At 43.1% G+C, this 17,835-nt stretch overlaps 1 protein-coding gene across 3 annotated transcripts in view; it reads left to right on the forward strand.

Annotated features, from left to right (window-relative positions):
* casd1 (CAS1 domain containing 1) overlaps positions 1-17,835 on the forward strand; it is a 95,115-nt gene that overhangs the window by 66,854 nt on the left and 10,426 nt on the right. For all 3 annotated transcript variants that reach the window (XM_052015829.1, XM_052015831.1, XM_052015830.1), the window contains 6 exons: positions 2,939-3,095; positions 3,990-4,069; positions 11,098-11,199; positions 12,399-12,539; positions 12,924-13,001; positions 13,096-13,188. In XM_052015829.1, the coding sequence (XP_051871789.1) occupies positions 2,939-3,095; positions 3,990-4,069; positions 11,098-11,199; positions 12,399-12,539; positions 12,924-13,001; positions 13,096-13,188 (651 nt within the window). The remainder of the gene's footprint in view (positions 1-2,938; positions 3,096-3,989; positions 4,070-11,097; positions 11,200-12,398; positions 12,540-12,923; positions 13,002-13,095; positions 13,189-17,835) is intronic.

The following is a 17,835-nucleotide window of genomic DNA, read 5'->3' on the forward strand; positions in this document are numbered from 1 at the left end:
TAAAGTTTAAAAAACATAGAAACATAGAAAATAAAAGGAGTTAGATTGTTTACCCTTTTGGGCCTGCTCCACCATTCATTGTGACCATAGCTGACTATCTGCTTCAGTAACCCATTCCTGTCTCCTCCCTGTATCACTTGATCCTTCTAGCACTAAGAAATACATCTGCCTTCTTCGTGATTATGTTTAATGACTTGACCTCCACTGCATTCAGTGATTGAGAATGCCACAGATTCACCATTCTTTTGTGTGAAGAAATTTCTCCTGATCTCAATTCTAATTGGTATGCCTGATATCTTAAGGCTATGAACCCTGGTTCTGTACTCTCCAACCATGGGTAACATTTTCTTGGTGTCTGGTCCTGTCAGAATTTTAAATGTTTCAATGAAATCTCCTCTCATTCTTCTAATCTCCAGTGAATGTAGGCTAATCAACCCAATTACACCTTACACGACATCCTGCCATCTCAAAAATCAATCTAGTGAACATTTTTTTTCATTCCCTCCATGATAACATGCTTCTTCAGATAAGGAGACTAAAACTCCAGATAACGTCTCATCAATGCCCTGTACAGCTGCGGAAAGATATCTTTACTCTTGTACTCAAATCGTCATGGAATAAAGGCCAATGTACCATTGACTTCCAAACTGCTTGCTGCAGCTAAATACCTGCTTTCAATGACTAGTGTACAAGGACACCCAGGTCTCATTTGAGCTTTCCTGTTCCCAATCTATCACCACTCAAATAATCTGCCTGTCTGTTTTGGAGCTAAAGTGGATAACATCATACTTATTCATGTTAAACTTCATCTGTCATGCATGCCCAATATGCCTAAATCATACTGGAGTCTCTTTGTATTCCCCTCACAGCACATTGGACAAGTTCCCTTATTCAAATATTTGATGTATGTTGGGAATAACTGTGGTCCAATACTGATATACTGATTCCTTCAGTATCTCACTAGTCACTTTCTGTCACTTGGGGGGGCTGGGGAAAGGCCCATTTAATCCTATTGTCTGTTTCTTATCTGTCAACCAGTTACCCCAAATCCCACGTGCTTTAACACTAACCTCTTATGTGGAATGTTATCAAAAGCCTTCTGAAAGTCCACATACATGACATCACTGGAGATATATAAATAAATGACTTGGATAAAAATGTAAATGAGTTAGTACCAAGTTTGCAGATATCACAAAAATTGGTGGAGTTGTGCACAGTGAGGAAAGTCAAAGGATACAGCAGGATATAGATCAGTTGCAGTTATAGGCGGAGACATGACAGATGGAGTTTAACCTGAGCCAGTATGAGGTGTTGCATTTTGGGAGATCAAGTGTAAGGGGAAAGTGTACAGTTAATAGCAGGTCCCTTAACAGTATTGATGTACAGAGAGATCTTGGGGTTGGAGTCCATATCTCCCTGAAAGTGGCAACGCAAGTAGATAGAGCAGTAAGGAAGGCATATGGCAGGCATGCTTGTCTTCATCGCTAGAGGCATAGAGTACGATTGTTGGGAAGCTGTATTGCAGCTGTATAAAATTTTGGTTAGGCCAGACTTGTATTGCGTGTGGTACTGGTCACCCCATTAGAGGAAGGATGTGGAGGCTTTGGACAGGGTTCAGAAGAGGTTTAGCAGGATGCTGCCTGGATTAGAGGATGTGAGCTTTACGGAGAGGTTGGATAAACTTGGATTGTTTTGTCTGGAGTGTTAGAGGCTGAGGGGAGACCTGTTAGATTTATAAAATTGAGAGGCATAGAAAGGGTAAACTGTCAGAGTCTTTTTCCCAGGGTGGAAATGTCAAGTACTAGAGGCCATTATCATTAAGGTGAGAGGGGGAAAATTTAAAGGGGATGTGTGGGGCAAGTTTTTTTTTTACAGAGCGTAGTAGGCATCCAGAACGTGCTGCCAGGGGTTGTAGTAGAAGCAACTACGATAGTGGCATTCAGGGGACTTTTAGACAGGCAGATAAAAATGCAGGGAATGAAGGGATGTGGATCATGTGTAGGCAGAAGGGATTAGTTTAAGTTGGCATCATGGTTGGCACAGACATTGTGGGCCAAAGGGCCTGTTCCTATGCTGTACCCATTTGAATTGATAATCATGATCTCCCTTTCATAAACCCGTGCTCTGTCCAGTCCCAATTGTGTTTTCCCGTGTTTTCTTATTACACCTTTTTATAGTGGATTCTAGCACTTTCCCTGCTACTGATGTGGGGCTTACTGGTCTGTAATTTCCTGGTTTTCTTCTCTCTGCCTCTTTTTTATTTAAATAGTAGGGTCACATTTTCCTCCCTCCAATCTGTAGGAATTGTTTCTGAGTTCAAAGCATTTTTGGAGGATGATTTTTAAAAAAAATTTTTTAAATTTTTAATTGTTTACGAAGCACTGATCTCTGTGATCCTTTTCTTCAGCTGTCGAAGAAAAACTAATTTATCCCTGTAACCAGTGCTGGAATGTTTGAATCCCAAGTAGAGACCTTAGCCTGAAACCAAATATACCATATATGTATATGCAGACATTCAGTCTCAGCAGATGTGCCTTGCCAAGAAAGCAAAAGATGCCTTTTCGGGATACTGTATATTCATTTGATTAACTAATCAAAGGGAAATAGTGATGACATTTCCAGCAAAGCATTTGGGGATATCCTTTTCATTAAATTGGCATTGACCTTGGAATAAAATGAATCGATCTTTCTTTAAATGGGTTAAATATCTCAGTTACAAACTCTTCTCAGAAAAGCAATAAAGGAAATTGGAGGTGCAAGCAGTAACCAAAATTTATAGAGAGATTTTTGTGAGGTTGAAAATTCATGCAGTAGCCATTGAATGATGTTTATTATTCACAGCTGCTACTTGCAATTTTCTTTTATTTTGAAGCTTTACACTAAGGTGGAGATTGACATTTGACAATGTTTGATTATAACCTCTGATTTACTTTTGCAGATTTTATTTCGTCTGAATTTCTTAGTGGTGGTGTTGTGCCTAGTAATGGATCGACCATATCAATTCTACTACTTTGTTCCATTAGTAACTTTCTGGTTCATGGTCATCTATGCCACTCTAGGGATTTGGCCTCAGACTGGCAAAAAAGATGAAAACGGTATAGTACTTGTTTATGATTAAACACTTCCACAGTAAGGGGCTTAAGGGGGAGAGAGAGATTTGGCCTGAGCAGTTATAAAATGCTCTCTTGTTCATCGGGTATTCTATTTTACATTCAGACTACATTATTAGGCAGTGCAAAACGTGATCAAAAAGTACGAAATGTTAGCTGGAAAAACGCTTGCTGATTTCCAGCTAATTTGAGAGTTAATTATCACTGGTTGTCAGATAGATTTGAATAATTTGGCAAGAAACTTGAATTCTCCACTGACTGCAGACTCAATGTGGCTACTAGATAGATAAGTTTGCACAAAGATACTGGGAATAAATAAGATATCTTTATTAGTCACACGTACATTGAAACACACAGTGAAATGCATCTTTTTGCTTAGAGTGTTCTGGGGGCAGCCCGCAGGTGTCGCCACGCTTCCGGCGCCAACATAGCATGCTCACAACTTCCTAACCCATACGTCTTTGAAATGTGGGAGGAAACCGGAGCACCTGGAGGAAACCCATGCAGACACAGGGAGAACGTACAAACTCCTTACAGACAGAGGCCGGAACCGAACCTGGGTCACTGGCACTGTAAAGCGTTACACTAACCGCTACACTACCATGCCTGCTGCTAAAAATGATTCTTGTAATCTGAAAGGACATGGATCATCAAGCTTGCAACAATAAAATTGGCTGGGGATTCTGTTTAGCTTATCAATAAAAAGGTTATGATAGTATGCATGATGTAAATGCTCATATTTATTTCTAGTTAGTCAATCACACCACATTTCAGTTAACACCACCATCAAGTGAATGTTATTGCTGTTCTTTGTAGCTTTGCACCAATCTAAAGTTATTTGAACATTGACCCAATACAGAGTTTCTGTTTTTATTTTAGGATCCTGTTCCCCCTATTGGGAAGTGGTGTTCAAATTGCTTGGCTTGCTGGTGTGTATATGCCTACTTGCTGCTTCTCAGGTTAGTGAAAATTATGAAAGGGAAGAATTGCTGTGTTTTTTCCAGATGGGGAAGAAAGGACTAAGTGTGCTATATTTGGAATTTGGGTGGTGGGGGGGGGGGGGGGGGGGGGGGGGGGTAGAAAATTGCAACACAGGTTGCCATTTAACCCATCATGTCTGTCATGGTAAATCACCTCTTTGGAGGAGCTGTGCTCCCACATCGTTCCATTGTCTTAAGTAGTTGCACAAGTTTGCAACTTCCTGTGTGAGAAAGGCTGGTGATGTGTTGAACTTCACAAACTGATTTATTTTCAGAAGCTGCATTTTTTTCTAAAAATATCTAACCAACAAACATTTAGTAGTATTAGTCATAAAGTCATACAGCATAGAAACAGACTCTTCAGCCAACCATAAAGTACCTATCTGTACTAATCCCATTTACCAGCCCTTGATCTGTAGCCTACTAATGCTGGTGATTCAAGTGTTCATCCAGATGCTTCTTAACTATTGTAAGAGCATTTCCCTCCACCACCTTCTCAGACAAGGTAAAGAAGGCAAACATCTCCTAAGCCTTCATCATGTACTGCCACCTTCAGGGATCTTTGGACTTTTACACCAAAGTCCCTTTGTTCTTCAGTACTGGGTTGCTACCACTCATGGGATGTATCTGACCCTTATTAGAACCCCCTCCCCCAAAATGCATTGCTTCACATTTATCAGGATTAAATTACCCTGAACAACTTAGAAACTGATCAATACCATTCTGTAACCTAAGACTACTCTCCTCACTATCAATTTTTGTGTCATTTGCAGTCTTAGTAATCAGACCCCCTACCTTCGCATCAAATTTGACAATGTACATAAACACACAGCTAGAGTCCCAGCATCAATCCCTGTGATGTACTGTTGGTCATAGGTTTCAAGCAAGTTTTGATACCGAGCAAGTTTTGGATCAATATGCCAACTTGTGTTTAGATGCCATGTGCTTGAACCTTATGGACCAGTCTTCCATGTGGAATGTTGTCAAAGGCCACATCAGCCACGGTACCCTCATCAATATGTTTAGTATTCTCTTCAAATAACCTAAAATTAGGCTGAATCTCCCACCAACAAATCTGTGCTGACTATCCCTTATCAATCTTTGCCTTTCCAAGTGTAGGTTAATGCTATCTCTTAGAATTTTTTCTAATGTGTTCCTGACAATTGATAAACTAACTGGCTTGTAATTATCTGGCTTATTTCCACTGCTTTTCTTAAATAAAGGTACTATATTTACTGTCTTCCAGTCATTTGGCACCATGCCTGTGACCAGCAAAGATTTCCATCACAGCCCCAGCTACTTCCTCCCTTGCATCCCACAGCAGCCTGTTATATCTCATCCAACCTTTCCCCAGATACCCTCTTGCTCTTCATTATACATGAAATGCTTTGGGATTTTCCTTAATCTTATTTGCTGGTGATAGTTCATGGCCCCTCTTTGCCCTCCAAAATTTTTCAGGCACCCCACAATCTCTATATCCCTGAAAGACCTCTCCTGTTTGCAGTACTCTTTTGTTTTTAGAAAAAAGCGTATGATAGGTATAGTCAAACCCTCTATCTCTTGACATCCAGAGTTCACTGGGCTTGGCATCCTTACCCTTCACCTTATGGTAACACATTGGCCCTGTAATTTATTTTACTTTTAAAAGAATCTCTTTTCCCAAATGTAGATTTACCTACAAGTAGCTAATTCCAGTCTGTGTTTGCCAGGTCCTGTCTAATGATATTGAAATCAGCCTTCTCCCAATTCAGACAAATTTCTGAACTATCTTTATCCCTTTCCTTAACTACTTTGAAACTTGTGGGGTTATAATCACTATCCCCAAAGTGCTTGCCACTGACACTTTATTCCCTAGAATTAGGTCTAGTACTGCCCCATTCCCAGTAGGACTACCTATCACACAAAGCTCTCCTGGATGCACTTCAAAAATTCCACCCCATATAATCCTTTCACATTAAGGCAATCCCAATTAATATTGGGGAAGTTGAAATCACCTACTACTGTAACCCTATTTCGTCTTACACTTGTCTCTTATGTCATATCTTGCACCTCTCGGACTACATCTCTGCTCCTCTTTCTCCTGCTGACAAGGCCTGTAGCATAACCCCTTTTTTTTTAATTCCTAAACTCAACTCGTATGACTTTATTAGAAGAACTTTCTAGGAAGTCCTCCCTCAAAACCACTGTGGTGGTCTCCTTGCTTAGTAATACAATGCACCCTCTTTTACATTAGACACCCCCTATGCCCATTACACCCGAAACTTCTATAACCTGGAAGTTTTGGTGGGGTCCCTCAAACCACTTCACACTCTCTTCAGCTGTACAAGGCTAACGCTGGCTTGAGTGTAGAGTGCAAAAATGGCAGTAGCATCATTAAATTGACATTGTACATTGAGCGGAGAGGAAAAGTAGCAAATCAATGTGTTGCCTGTGGCTTTTAGCCATGCATTCAAACCCTTTATCATTATACATCCTTTGCACATTGTACCTGATACGTGTGTGCACATGCACCTTGGCTGTGGTTTGAGATTTGTGACAGCATGGTGTCTGAAGGAATAAGTGCTTCTCAGACTAATTTACAGCCCACTGCCACTGCCTCCACCTCCCACATAGAATGTAGTAGTAATTAACTTCCATTCATTTTACTTTTCCTTGCAAATTTTCTTATATATCTGTCTGTTTCTACATCCGCAAATATCCTCTGGCTTTGAGTTCTGAAAGGTGTCACGTTCATACTTCTACTTTCAAATGGTTGTCAGATTGCACACTTAATTTTCCCTGCAATGGCCCTTCAGAAATGGAATAGTGACCTCCTACCCCAATTTATTCTGTAAATAAGCTGATCCCTATATTATAAGTGGGTACCTGATGCAGTTTTGACATGTTGTAGAACTCCAATGCAATGTTTAGATACAAGGGAAAGGGGCTTGTGCCATGCGAGTTTCTCTTATTGACCTCACTGCAAGAAGCCCAACCAGTATTCTTAAATTTCAAGACACAGCCACAAAGGGCCCAGCCAGGTCCACAAAATTACTGTCTGGTGCTTGGTTTCTCCCTGACCAAACTACAGCATCAGATTTGGTCTGAATGTCAGTTTGTTCAAAAGTCACATTAGACGACCTGATGTCCCCAACTAGCTGGCTTTATTCAGGTGAGAGGCAGTGTTTCATAGACTCAACCTTCATCCAGACTTCATCGGACTTCTGATCATAATATAAACTGTGGCAATTTAGCATTTCTAATCCTGCTCCTGGGAATAAGAATCATTATGTATAACTTCAAGTCTGAGTAATTGTACCATCCATATTCTTGTTCAGGCTCATGAAGGATTGCATAACTGGGCACAAATCTGGAATCCTTTCTAGCTGTGCTGTTCTGCTGCACACTGGCATTAAGTAGCTGAGTAATTCCTCATTTTTGAGAGACAAGAGACTTTGCAAATGCTGGAAATCTGGAGCAACGAACACAAAATGCTGAAGGAACTCAGCAGGTCAGGCATCATCTATGGAGGGAGATGAACAGTCGACGTTTCAAGCCAAGACCCTCATCGGGACTGGAAAGGAAGAGGGCAGGAGCCAGAATTAAAGGGGAGGGGGAAGAGCATGAACTGGCAGGTGATAGGTGAGTGCAGGTGAGAGGGGAAAGATAGGTAGGTGGGGAAGGGACATGAAAGAGAATGATGTGAGAAGCTGGGAGGTGATAGGTGGAAAAGGCAAAGGGCTGAAGAAGGAATCTGATAAGAGAACAGTAGGCCATGGAATAAAGGGAAGAAGGTGGGCAGGTCGTGAGGATGGGGGAGGGGAGAGGAGGAGTAACAGAAAGGAGGGGCGGGGCTTGGAAGGAAAACAGAGGGGAGTGGTCACCAAAAGTTAGAGAAGTCAACATTGATGCCATCAGGTTGGAGACTACCAAGACGGAATACAAGGTGTTGCTCCTCCAATCTGCGTCTGGCCTCAACGTGGCAGTAGACGAGGCAGTGGACAGACATATCGGTGTGGTAAGGAGAAGTAGAATTAAGATGGCTGGCCACCGGGAGACCCTGGCTGTTACAGCGGACGGAGCGAAGGTGCTCGACGAAGTGGTCCCCCAGTCTGCGTCGGGTCTCACCAATGTAGAGGAGGCCACACCAGATGCGATAAATAACACTGATGGATTCACAACTGAAGCACTGCCTCACCCAGAAGGACCGTTTAGGGCCCTGAATGGTGGTGAGGGAGGAGGTGTAGGGGCAGGTATGACACTTAGCAGGGTTGCAGGGATAAATCCCTGGAGGGTGATTGGTGGGGAGGGACAAGCGGACAAGGGAGTCGCAGAGAGAGTGATCCCTGCGGAGAGGGGAGGGGAAGATGTGCCTCGTGGTGGGATCCTGTTGGAGATGGTGGAAGTTGCAGAGAATGATGTGTTGGATGCGGAGGGTGGTAGGTGAGGACAAGGGGAACCCTGTCCCTGCTATGTTGGGGATGGGGAGTGGGAGGGGAGGATGGGGTGAGGGCAGACGTGGGAAATGGAGGAGATGTGGGTAAGGGTTGCATTGATAGTAGTGGGGAGGAAACCCCGTTTACTGAAAAAGGAGGACATCTTGGATATCCTGGAATGGAAAGCCTCGGCAGAGGCGGAGGAACTAAGAGAAGGGGATAGCTATCTTGCAAGTGACAGGGTGGGGAGAGTAACAGTGGGAGTCAGTGGGTTTGTAAAAGATGTCACTGGTTAATCTGTCTCCAGAGATGGAGACAGATCAAAAAAGGGGAGAGAGGTGTTGGAGGTGGACCAAGTAAGTTTGAGGGCAGGGTGGAAGTTGGAGGCAAAGTTGATGAAGTTGACAAGCTCTGCATAGGAAGAAGCACCAATGCAGTCGTCAGTGTAGCGGAGAAAGAGTTGGGGAGTGTTACCGATGTAGGCTTGGAACATGGACTGTTCCACGTAGCCAACGAAAAGGCAGGCATAGCTGGGGACCATGTGAGTGCCCATGACTACACCTTTGGTGTGGAGAAAATGGGAGGAGCTGAAAAAGAAGTTGCTGAGAGTGAACACCAGTTCTGCCAGACGGAGGACGGTGCTGGTGGAGGGGAGCTGGTTGGGTCTGTTATCAAGAGAGAAGCAGAGAGTCCTGAGGCGTTCCTGGTGGGGAACACAGGTGTACAGGGACTGGACATCCATGGTTAAAAATAAGGCGGTCACATCCAGGGAACTGATAGTTGTTGAAGCGATGGAGAGCATATGAAGTGTCACAGATGTGGGTGGGAAGGGACTAAACCAAGGGGGACAAAATGGAGTCAAGATACGAGGACACGAGTTCAATGGGGCAGGAGCAGGCAGAAACAATGGGCCTACCGGAGAAGTTAAGTTTGTGAATCTCGGGTAGGAGATAGAAATGGACAGTACTGGGTAGGGGAATTATGAGGTTGGAGGCTGTAGATGGGAGATGTCCAGAGGTGATGAGGTTGGTGATGGTGTGGGAGACAGTGGCCTGACTATTCTTAGTGGAGTCCTGGTTGAAAGGTAAGTAAGAGGAAGTGTCTGAGAGCTGCCATCTGGCCTAAGCAAGGTAGAGGTCAGTCCAGCAGACTACAACAGTACCACTCTGTCTGCAGGTTTGATGGTAAGGTTAGGATTAGTATGGAGAGAATGGACAGTGCATTCAGAGGGGTTGAGGTGGGGAGTGGTGAAGTCGAGACATTTAATGTCCCGTTGGCGGTTAGAGATGAAAAGACCCTGAGTGGGTAGAAGGCCAGAGTGGGGTGTCTAAGAGGAAGAGAAGGGCTTAAGGCTGGAGAAGAGATCATCAGTGGGGGATGGAGAATCCTTGCCAAAGAAGGAAGCCCGGATTCCTCAGTTTTGTTCCCCAACTAAAGACAAACCGCTGGAGGAACTCAGCGAGTCGGGCAGTATCTGTGCAGGCAAAAGGCTAGTGGACATTTTGTATCAAGACCCTGCATCAGGACTGAGAGTGTAAAGGGGAGATAGCCGGTATAAAGAAGTGAGGGGGAGGGGTGAGGCAGGAGCTGGCAAGTGATGGGCAGATCTGGGGGGGGGGGGGGGGGGGAGAGGAGAGTCAGGTGGGGGAGGAAGGGGTGGAGTTGATGAGAGGCTGGTAGGTGATTGGAGACAGCAAAGGGCTGCAGATTATGGAATCTGATGAGAAAGGAAAGTAATGAGTGGAAGAAGGATAGTGGGCAGATGGCAACAGTGGAGAGGACGGGAGGGGGATTGGGATTGGGGACCAAGGTGGTTTGATTGTGTGGTGTTAGGCAGATGAAACCAGCTGGGGGAGGGGAAAGAAACTGGGTATCAGGGGGCTGGGGTTGGAAAGAAGGGGTGAGGATGGATGGATCAGAAGGAGAGAGAAAGGAACAGAGCACTCCCATCCCAGATCCCAGCATCTGCAATCCCTTGTGTGCACAGTTTTTTTTCCTACTGCTAATTTGTTTGTATAATTACTTGAAAACATTTAATATCTTTACCACAGTTTAAATGTTACATGATCTAGAAAGAGCACCATTTCACCTCTGGTACAATATTTTGCGGAAGTTATTAGATTTATTTTCTCTAAAGAAGCTCAGTAAATTAACAAAAAAGACATTCGGGTATGTTTGTTACTTCGTTGTTTGAGTTTCATATGATCAGAGGTTTGTCACCTCAGTAACGTAAAACTTTAGTTTTTGCCAAGCTAACTTCCAGTGAATCAGCATTGCTTTACCCTTAAGGGTGGAGTATGTTAGCATTCTGTCCCAATTACAAAATTAGGTTTGAAGCAAAAATGTCTTCTGATCTTGTTTTAGCAACCATGATGCGAACTAGAAAACAAAGTTGCTCAATGTAGTGCAAACTAGTATAAAACTAACATGTGACTTGAATAAATTTTGGATTTAAATTTCAGTCAGATTTTCCGGCACTGGATTTATTGATGTGCATGTCGGAAAGTTTACCTTTATTTTGTGTGTGGTTTCTAAGTCAATGCACTTAACAGTATTTGAATATCTGACACTATTGATTTTTGTCTATTTCAGAGTTCTTTTGAAAAGGCTTTTTCACTATGGCCAATTTCAAAGCTATTTGAGTGGCAAGGATTCCTTCACGAATGGTGGTTTCGATGGAAGTTGGATCGTTTTGTATGTAACCTTATCAGCTTTCACAAGAGCAGATTTCTTGTTAAACACCACAGTGGCTTAATTCTTTGGGCAAATCTGTAAATAATTACTTTTTTTTTATTCTGCCAAACTCCTGCTCGCTTGTAGTCAAATTGTCAGTATCCTCATATATCGATCACAAGACCGAAGTTGTGTTTTAAAACAAATCATTTTATTCCTCCATGGGACATGGGTGTTGCTGGCATGGCTGGGATAACAAGAAGGTGGCTCACTATCACCTTCTCAATGCAAGTTAGGGATGCTTTTTATTTTGAACCATTATCTGTGTTGGAGGAGGACTTGACATAAAATTATGTTTTTCTGTGTGGTAGAGGTCATGGGTTTTGGAGTTTTATTAAAGAAGCCCTTGCAAGTTGCTGCAGTGCATCCTACAGATAGTATTTCACCAATGTTGTGCTGTTGGCAGAGGATATGAATTAGTACAATAGATGGCAAACCTATCAGGCAAGCTGCTTCGGCCTGGATGGCGTAAAGCTGCTTCAATGTGTTATTGGAGCTGCACTTATCCAGCTCCAACAATACTGAAGAGTTGACAGTGATAACATCATTAAGTGCCAAGAGTTGCTTAGCCTCCACATTCCCCCATATCATCAAACTTCTTCACTGTGTTGTGAAGCCGATAGAAACAGAAAGAGGAAGAAAAGCATTGGCCTGTTTTGAGATGATTGTGAACTTTGTACTCTTCTAAAAAGGATGTGTAATTGACATTTGCCAATTAAGCAGGTTCTTCAACAAATAAATGTGAGGGAGTTATAATTGGATTTTACCATTATTGACCCTTCCACCGAAGGAGTTGAGCTTGAAACAGGCCAGTTTCCATCCAAAATATGCATTTATTTCCCAGGTTATTCTAAAATCAATTTGCTATTTTCTGTTTAAAATTTGAGATATTACATAGAACAGTACAGCACAAGAACAGGCCCTTTGGCCCACAATGTCTGTGCCAACCATGATGCCAATCCACACAAATCCCATCTGCCTGTACATGGTCTATATTCCTCCATTCACTTCCTGTTCATTGTCTGTCTAAATGCCTCTTCAATGTTGTTATCGTACAATGTTCTGTTCCATTAGTATAACGCTGTTTATGCATTTTTTTATCACAAGTTGTGGAAATATAACTTTCTTCACTTAATTTGTGGTCTTTTGTTTCTTTATAGGCAGTTGTACATGGTATGTTCTTTGCTTTTCTTTATGGTGTATTAAAGAAGGGTCATCTGCTTTCTGAAGGCAAAGGAGAGACATTGTTTGCACCCAGGATGTCGTCCTTCTTACTTTTTACATCAGTGGTTGTATTTTTGGTGAGTCTAATGTTTAGATAAATTATCCAAGGATGTTTTTTCAGCTATGGAAAAGTATATTCATGTAATTGTTGAGCTTGCACTTCTGTGGAAAAACAGTGGAAACAAATGATCATAAGATATCCAATGGAAGGAGGAAGGACATGTTGAAATTTGAGGGTGATTTATAAATGACTTTGTCATTGCATCTTTGTTGAATAGAAACAGATGAAATTCATTTTCTGAATTAATGCTTATTGCCACTGAAGAATTGATTAACATTGGTATTCAGCACACAGTTAACACAATGGAATAATATTATATGTATATATTTTAGAGAAACCTGACTTCTTTTCTGTGCATATTTGTAAGGCAACAAATAAGAACCTAATCTTGTATTCACAGACGTACTCAATATGGTGTGCCAGCTGTAAAAGTAAAGCCGAGTGCAATGAGCATCATCCTTACTTCTCTGTATTGCAGGTAATTTCCCTGATTTTCAGCTGCAGGATTAAATTGGACAGCGCTTTATAAACGTTATTTCCTACTGAACACCTTCAAAAATCTTTTTTTCCAGATCTTGTCCTTCATTCTTATTAGGAACATTCCTGGTTATGTTCGTTCTGTGTACAGTTCCTTTTTTGCCTGGTTTGGCAAGATTTCCTTGGAGGTAAGTAAGACCATAAATTGACTCTGTTTTTGAGAGCTGAGTTCTGTGAATTCAACTGCCAAGTTGATCTAAAATTACAAAACTGTTCCATAGTCACTAGATTAGAGAACAGGGAAATAAAGGGAATAAGGGTTACGGGGAGAAGGCGGGAGAATAGGATTAAAAATAAAAATCAGTCATGATTGAATGGCAGAGCAGATCAGATGGGCCGAATGGCCTAATTCTGCTCCTATATCTTTATGGTCTTAAATAACTGAAGCATGGTAGGGGAGATGAGAAGAAATGGATGTGAAGGCAATGGGTTTTGGGCAGAGAAGAGGCAAAAAATGAAAAATGGTAACATCGAATGTGTGAAGGGAGCGAGAAGGGGGACACAGAGTTGAGATGAAGGGAGGAATGGCAAGGGTCGGGCATGTTTGTGGTCACTCAATTTATAATGGAGATGGTTAGTAATTTCCATTAAATTGTGGATTTGATTCAAGACACCAAATTAGCTGTAAGTTTTTGAAATATAATAAAACTTGAAAAATTAGAAGATTTTCTGTGGAGCATGGGGAGGGCTGCTCTTAAGAGTTGAGGTTTAGAGAAAGTCACCATCTTCTAACTTTGAAGAAGCGGATCTTTAAAAAGGCTTTAGTGAGAAGGTACAGGTAAGGTTTTATTTTGTTATTGATCCTTGATACTTAGTGTAGGCAGGATGGTAATTAGGGCAGTGGAATGCTCCTGCAAAATGTGGTAACTCAGGGAACCTCATGGTCTCCCTGATGACCACCTCTGTGCGAAGTGCACCCAGCTGCAGCTCCTGACAGACCGGGTCAAGGAAGTGGTGCTGGAGTTGGATCTATCCAGGAAAATGAGAACATCATAGATGAAACTTTTACTGAGGTGGTCACACCCAATGTACAGGCTTCAGATAGGTGGGTGACCACCAGGAAACAGTGAGTAGGCAGTCAGTGCAGGGTTCCCCTGCGGCCATTCCTCTCCCTAACAGGTATATCTCTTTTGATCCTGTTGAGAGGGATGTCCTCTCAGGGGCTAGCAGCGGTAGTCAGGTCTCTGGCACTGTGACTGGCTCTGAGGTTCAGAGGGAAAGGGTGCAGTCAGACAGGGCGATAGTGATAGGAGACTCAATAGTGAGGGGGGCAGACAGGAGATGCTGTGGCTGCAGAAGAGACACCAGAATGGTGTGTTGCCTCCTGGCTGCCAGGGTCAAGGATGCTTCTGTGCAGCTGCAGAAAATAGGTGAGGGGGAGGACAAACAGCAAGAGGTTGCTGTATATATTGGTACAAACGACATAGATAGAACAAGGGATAAGGTCCTACAGAATGAGTATAGGGAGTTAGGAAAGAAGTTAAGCAGGACCTCAAGGGTAGTGATCTCCGGATTACTCCTGGTGACACGTGCAAGGTCAGAAATGGAAGGATAGGCCAGATGAATCCAGTGTTGTCTTTTTGATAAGGGAGGACATAACAGCAGTACTTAGAAAGGACTTAGAAACAAGGGGATGAAGGGGAGGGTCAAGCTAGTTGGGCTGTATTATAGACCCCCACCTCTCCCCTCCGCCCCCCCCCCCCGCCGCCGGGCCAATAGTCAGTGGGAACTTGAGGAGCAGGTGTGTAGAGAAATTGCTCATAGTTGTAAGAATAATTGGGTTGTATTAGTGGGAGATTTTAATTTCCCCAGTATCGACTGGACTACCCAGAGTGTTAAGGGCCTGGACGGGGTGGAATTTGTGAAATGTGTCCAGGAAAGTTTCCTGAGTGAATATACTGAGAGACCTACTCAGGAGGGTGCAATAGTGGACCTTCTCTTGGGGAACGAGGCAGGGTAGGTAACTGAAGTGGTGGTCAGGGAGCACTTTGGTTCTAGTGACCATAATTCTAATGGTTTTAAGATAGTGATGGAAAAGGATAGGACAGGTCCACAGGTTGGGGTCCCAAACTGGAACAGGGCTAATTTTGGGGGAACTAGGCAGGACCCGGCAGAGGTCGATTGGGTGAACCTGTTTGAAGGGAAAGGAATGAATGGCAAGTGGGAGGCTTTTAAAAGTGGTATATCAAGAGTCCAGGGGCAGCATGTTCCTGTTAGGGTGAAGGGTAAACCCGGCAAGTTTAGGGAACCTTGGCTGATGAGAGATATTGAGGCTCTGGTCAAGAGCAAGAAGGAAGCATACATTGGATTTAGGAGCTCGGGGACGAGTGAATCCCTTGATGGCTATAAAAAGATTAAGAATACTCAAGAGGAAAATCAGGAGGGCAAAGAGGGATATGAGACTGATCTGGCAAGTAAGGTTAAGGAAAATCCCAAGAGATCCTACAGCTATATAAAGAGTAAAAGGGTAGCTAGGGAGAGAGTAGGTTCTCTTAGAGATTAGCAGGGCCACCTATGCCTCGAGCCACAGGAGATGGATGGGATTTTTAATGAATATTTCTCCTCAATGTTTACTGAGGAGAAAATCATGGTTGCTCAAAAGATAAGGGAAACTAGTGGAGATGTTTTAGAGGATATTCATATTACCATTGAGGAGGTATTTGCAGCCTTGCAGTGCATTAAGGTGAAATAAATCCCCAGAGTCTGACCAAGTGCATCCTCGGACTTTGTGGGAGTCTGGAGAAGAAACTGCAGAGGCCCTTGTGGAGATATTTGCTTCATCGTTAGCCACTTGTGAAGTTCCCAAAGACTGGAAGGTGGTTAATGTTGTTTCATTGTTTGGACAAGCCAGGGAACTACAGGCTGGTTAGTTACTGGAGAACTTACTGGAGGGAATTCTGAGGGACAGGATCTACCAGCATTTGGATAGACAGAGTCTGATTAGGAGGAGTCAACATGACCATGCGTGGAAAGTCCTGCTTGACAAACCTTTTCAGAGATTTTTGAAGAGGTAACTGAGAGAGTAGATGAGGATCGGGCAGTGGATGTTGTCTATTTGGACTTCAGCAAGGCCTTCGACAAGGTCCCCCATGGTAGGCTGGTCTGGAAGGTTTGGTCTCATGGAATCCAGGGAGAGCTAGTTAGGTGGATTCAAAATTGGCTCAGAGGTAGGAAGCAGAGGGTGTTGGTTGAAGGTTGTTTCTTGGAATGAAGGCCGGTGACTAGTGTGCCGCAGGAGTGATTGGGACCCTTGTTATTCATTATTTATATAAATGCTTTGATGCAAATGCACAAAGCTTGATCAGTAAGTTTGCAGATGACACAAAATCAGGTGGTGCTGTTGTTGATAATGAGGAAGGTTATCGTAGATTAGAGAGGGATCTTGATCAGTTAGGGAAGTGGGCCGAGGAGTGGCAAATGGATTTCACTACAGATAAGTGTGAGGTGATGCACTTTGGAAAGTCAAGCCAGCATAGTACTTGTACCTATGAATGGTAGGGCACAAGGGAATGCAATAGAACAAAGGGACCTAGGAATACAAGTGCATAGTTCATTGAAAGCAGCGTCACAGGTAGACAGTGGTGAAAAAGGCATTTAGCATGCTGGCCTTCAGGGCACTGAATCTAGGAGTTGAGACATTACGTTGCAGTTGTATAAGTTGTTGGTGAGGCCACACTTGGAGTACTGTGTAAAGTTTTGATCACCCTGTGATAGGAAAGATGTGGTTAAACTGGAAAGAGTGCAGAAAAGATTTACAACGATGTTGTCAGGACTAGAGGGCATGAGTTATAGGAAGAGGTTTGCCAGGCTAGGTCTTTATTCCTTGGAACATAGGAGAATGAGAGGCAACCTTGAAGAAATGTCTAAAATCAAGAGAGGCATAGATTTAGGGTGTGAGGGGCAACCTTTTTACACAGAGGGTGGTGAGTACATGGAAGAAGCTGCTGGAGGAAGTGTTTGAGGCAGGTACATTAGTATCATTTAAGAAGCGCTTGGATAGGTACATGGAGGGGCGGGGCTTAGAGGGAAATGGGCCAAACGCAGGAAATTGGGACAAGATGGGTGGGCACTGTAATCGGCATGGACTGGTAGGGCCCAGGAGCCGGTATCGTGCTGTATTGCTCTGTGACTCTAAGCAAAAAAAAGTCTTTTGCCATCCTTTTGTATGTTTCTTGAATCAAAGTGATCCAATCATATGTGCTTCACAGTGAGAGCTAAAGATCTGCATTTCTAGCAGGAAAAGGTTATATCTATTGTACCAAGTCTTTCATGCCATTCAGATGACCTTTATACCACTTTTGATCTAAATACTATTGGGCAGTGAAACGGTCTAGTTTTCTTTATATTCACTGTTATTTGAAGCACACTAGTAAAAGAAATTGTACAAATTGAGAAATACCTGCAGGTCTGTCATATCAACAGTATTTACCATTATAATTGTTCAGACAACAGTACATATGCAAGTTCTGAATTTCCAGCTGCACTCTGCCAAAGGGCCCCAACTTGTAGTACCAGGGGGCGGACTTGGCACATGGACAGCGAGCCCATTCATGTGAATGCAGAGGGGAGGGTTAAGATTTTATTTTTAAACTTTGCTTTTGTTATGGGCTTGCTCTGACCCCACCACGAGATGACCTTGGATGACATATCAGCACTGGTGGATCTGGAAGGGCAAGCTTGTTGTTGGTGTGTAGGTCAGTGACAGGTGTGCACAAACATGCCACTGGTAGCAAATTCTGGCCTGTTCTGATTTGCATGCAGCCCAGTTTTCTTGA

The sequence above is a fragment of the Pristis pectinata genome, chromosome 5 (assembly GCF_009764475.1).
Source record: "Pristis pectinata isolate sPriPec2 chromosome 5, sPriPec2.1.pri, whole genome shotgun sequence".
NCBI lineage: Eukaryota > Metazoa > Chordata > Chondrichthyes > Rhinopristiformes > Pristidae > Pristis > Pristis pectinata.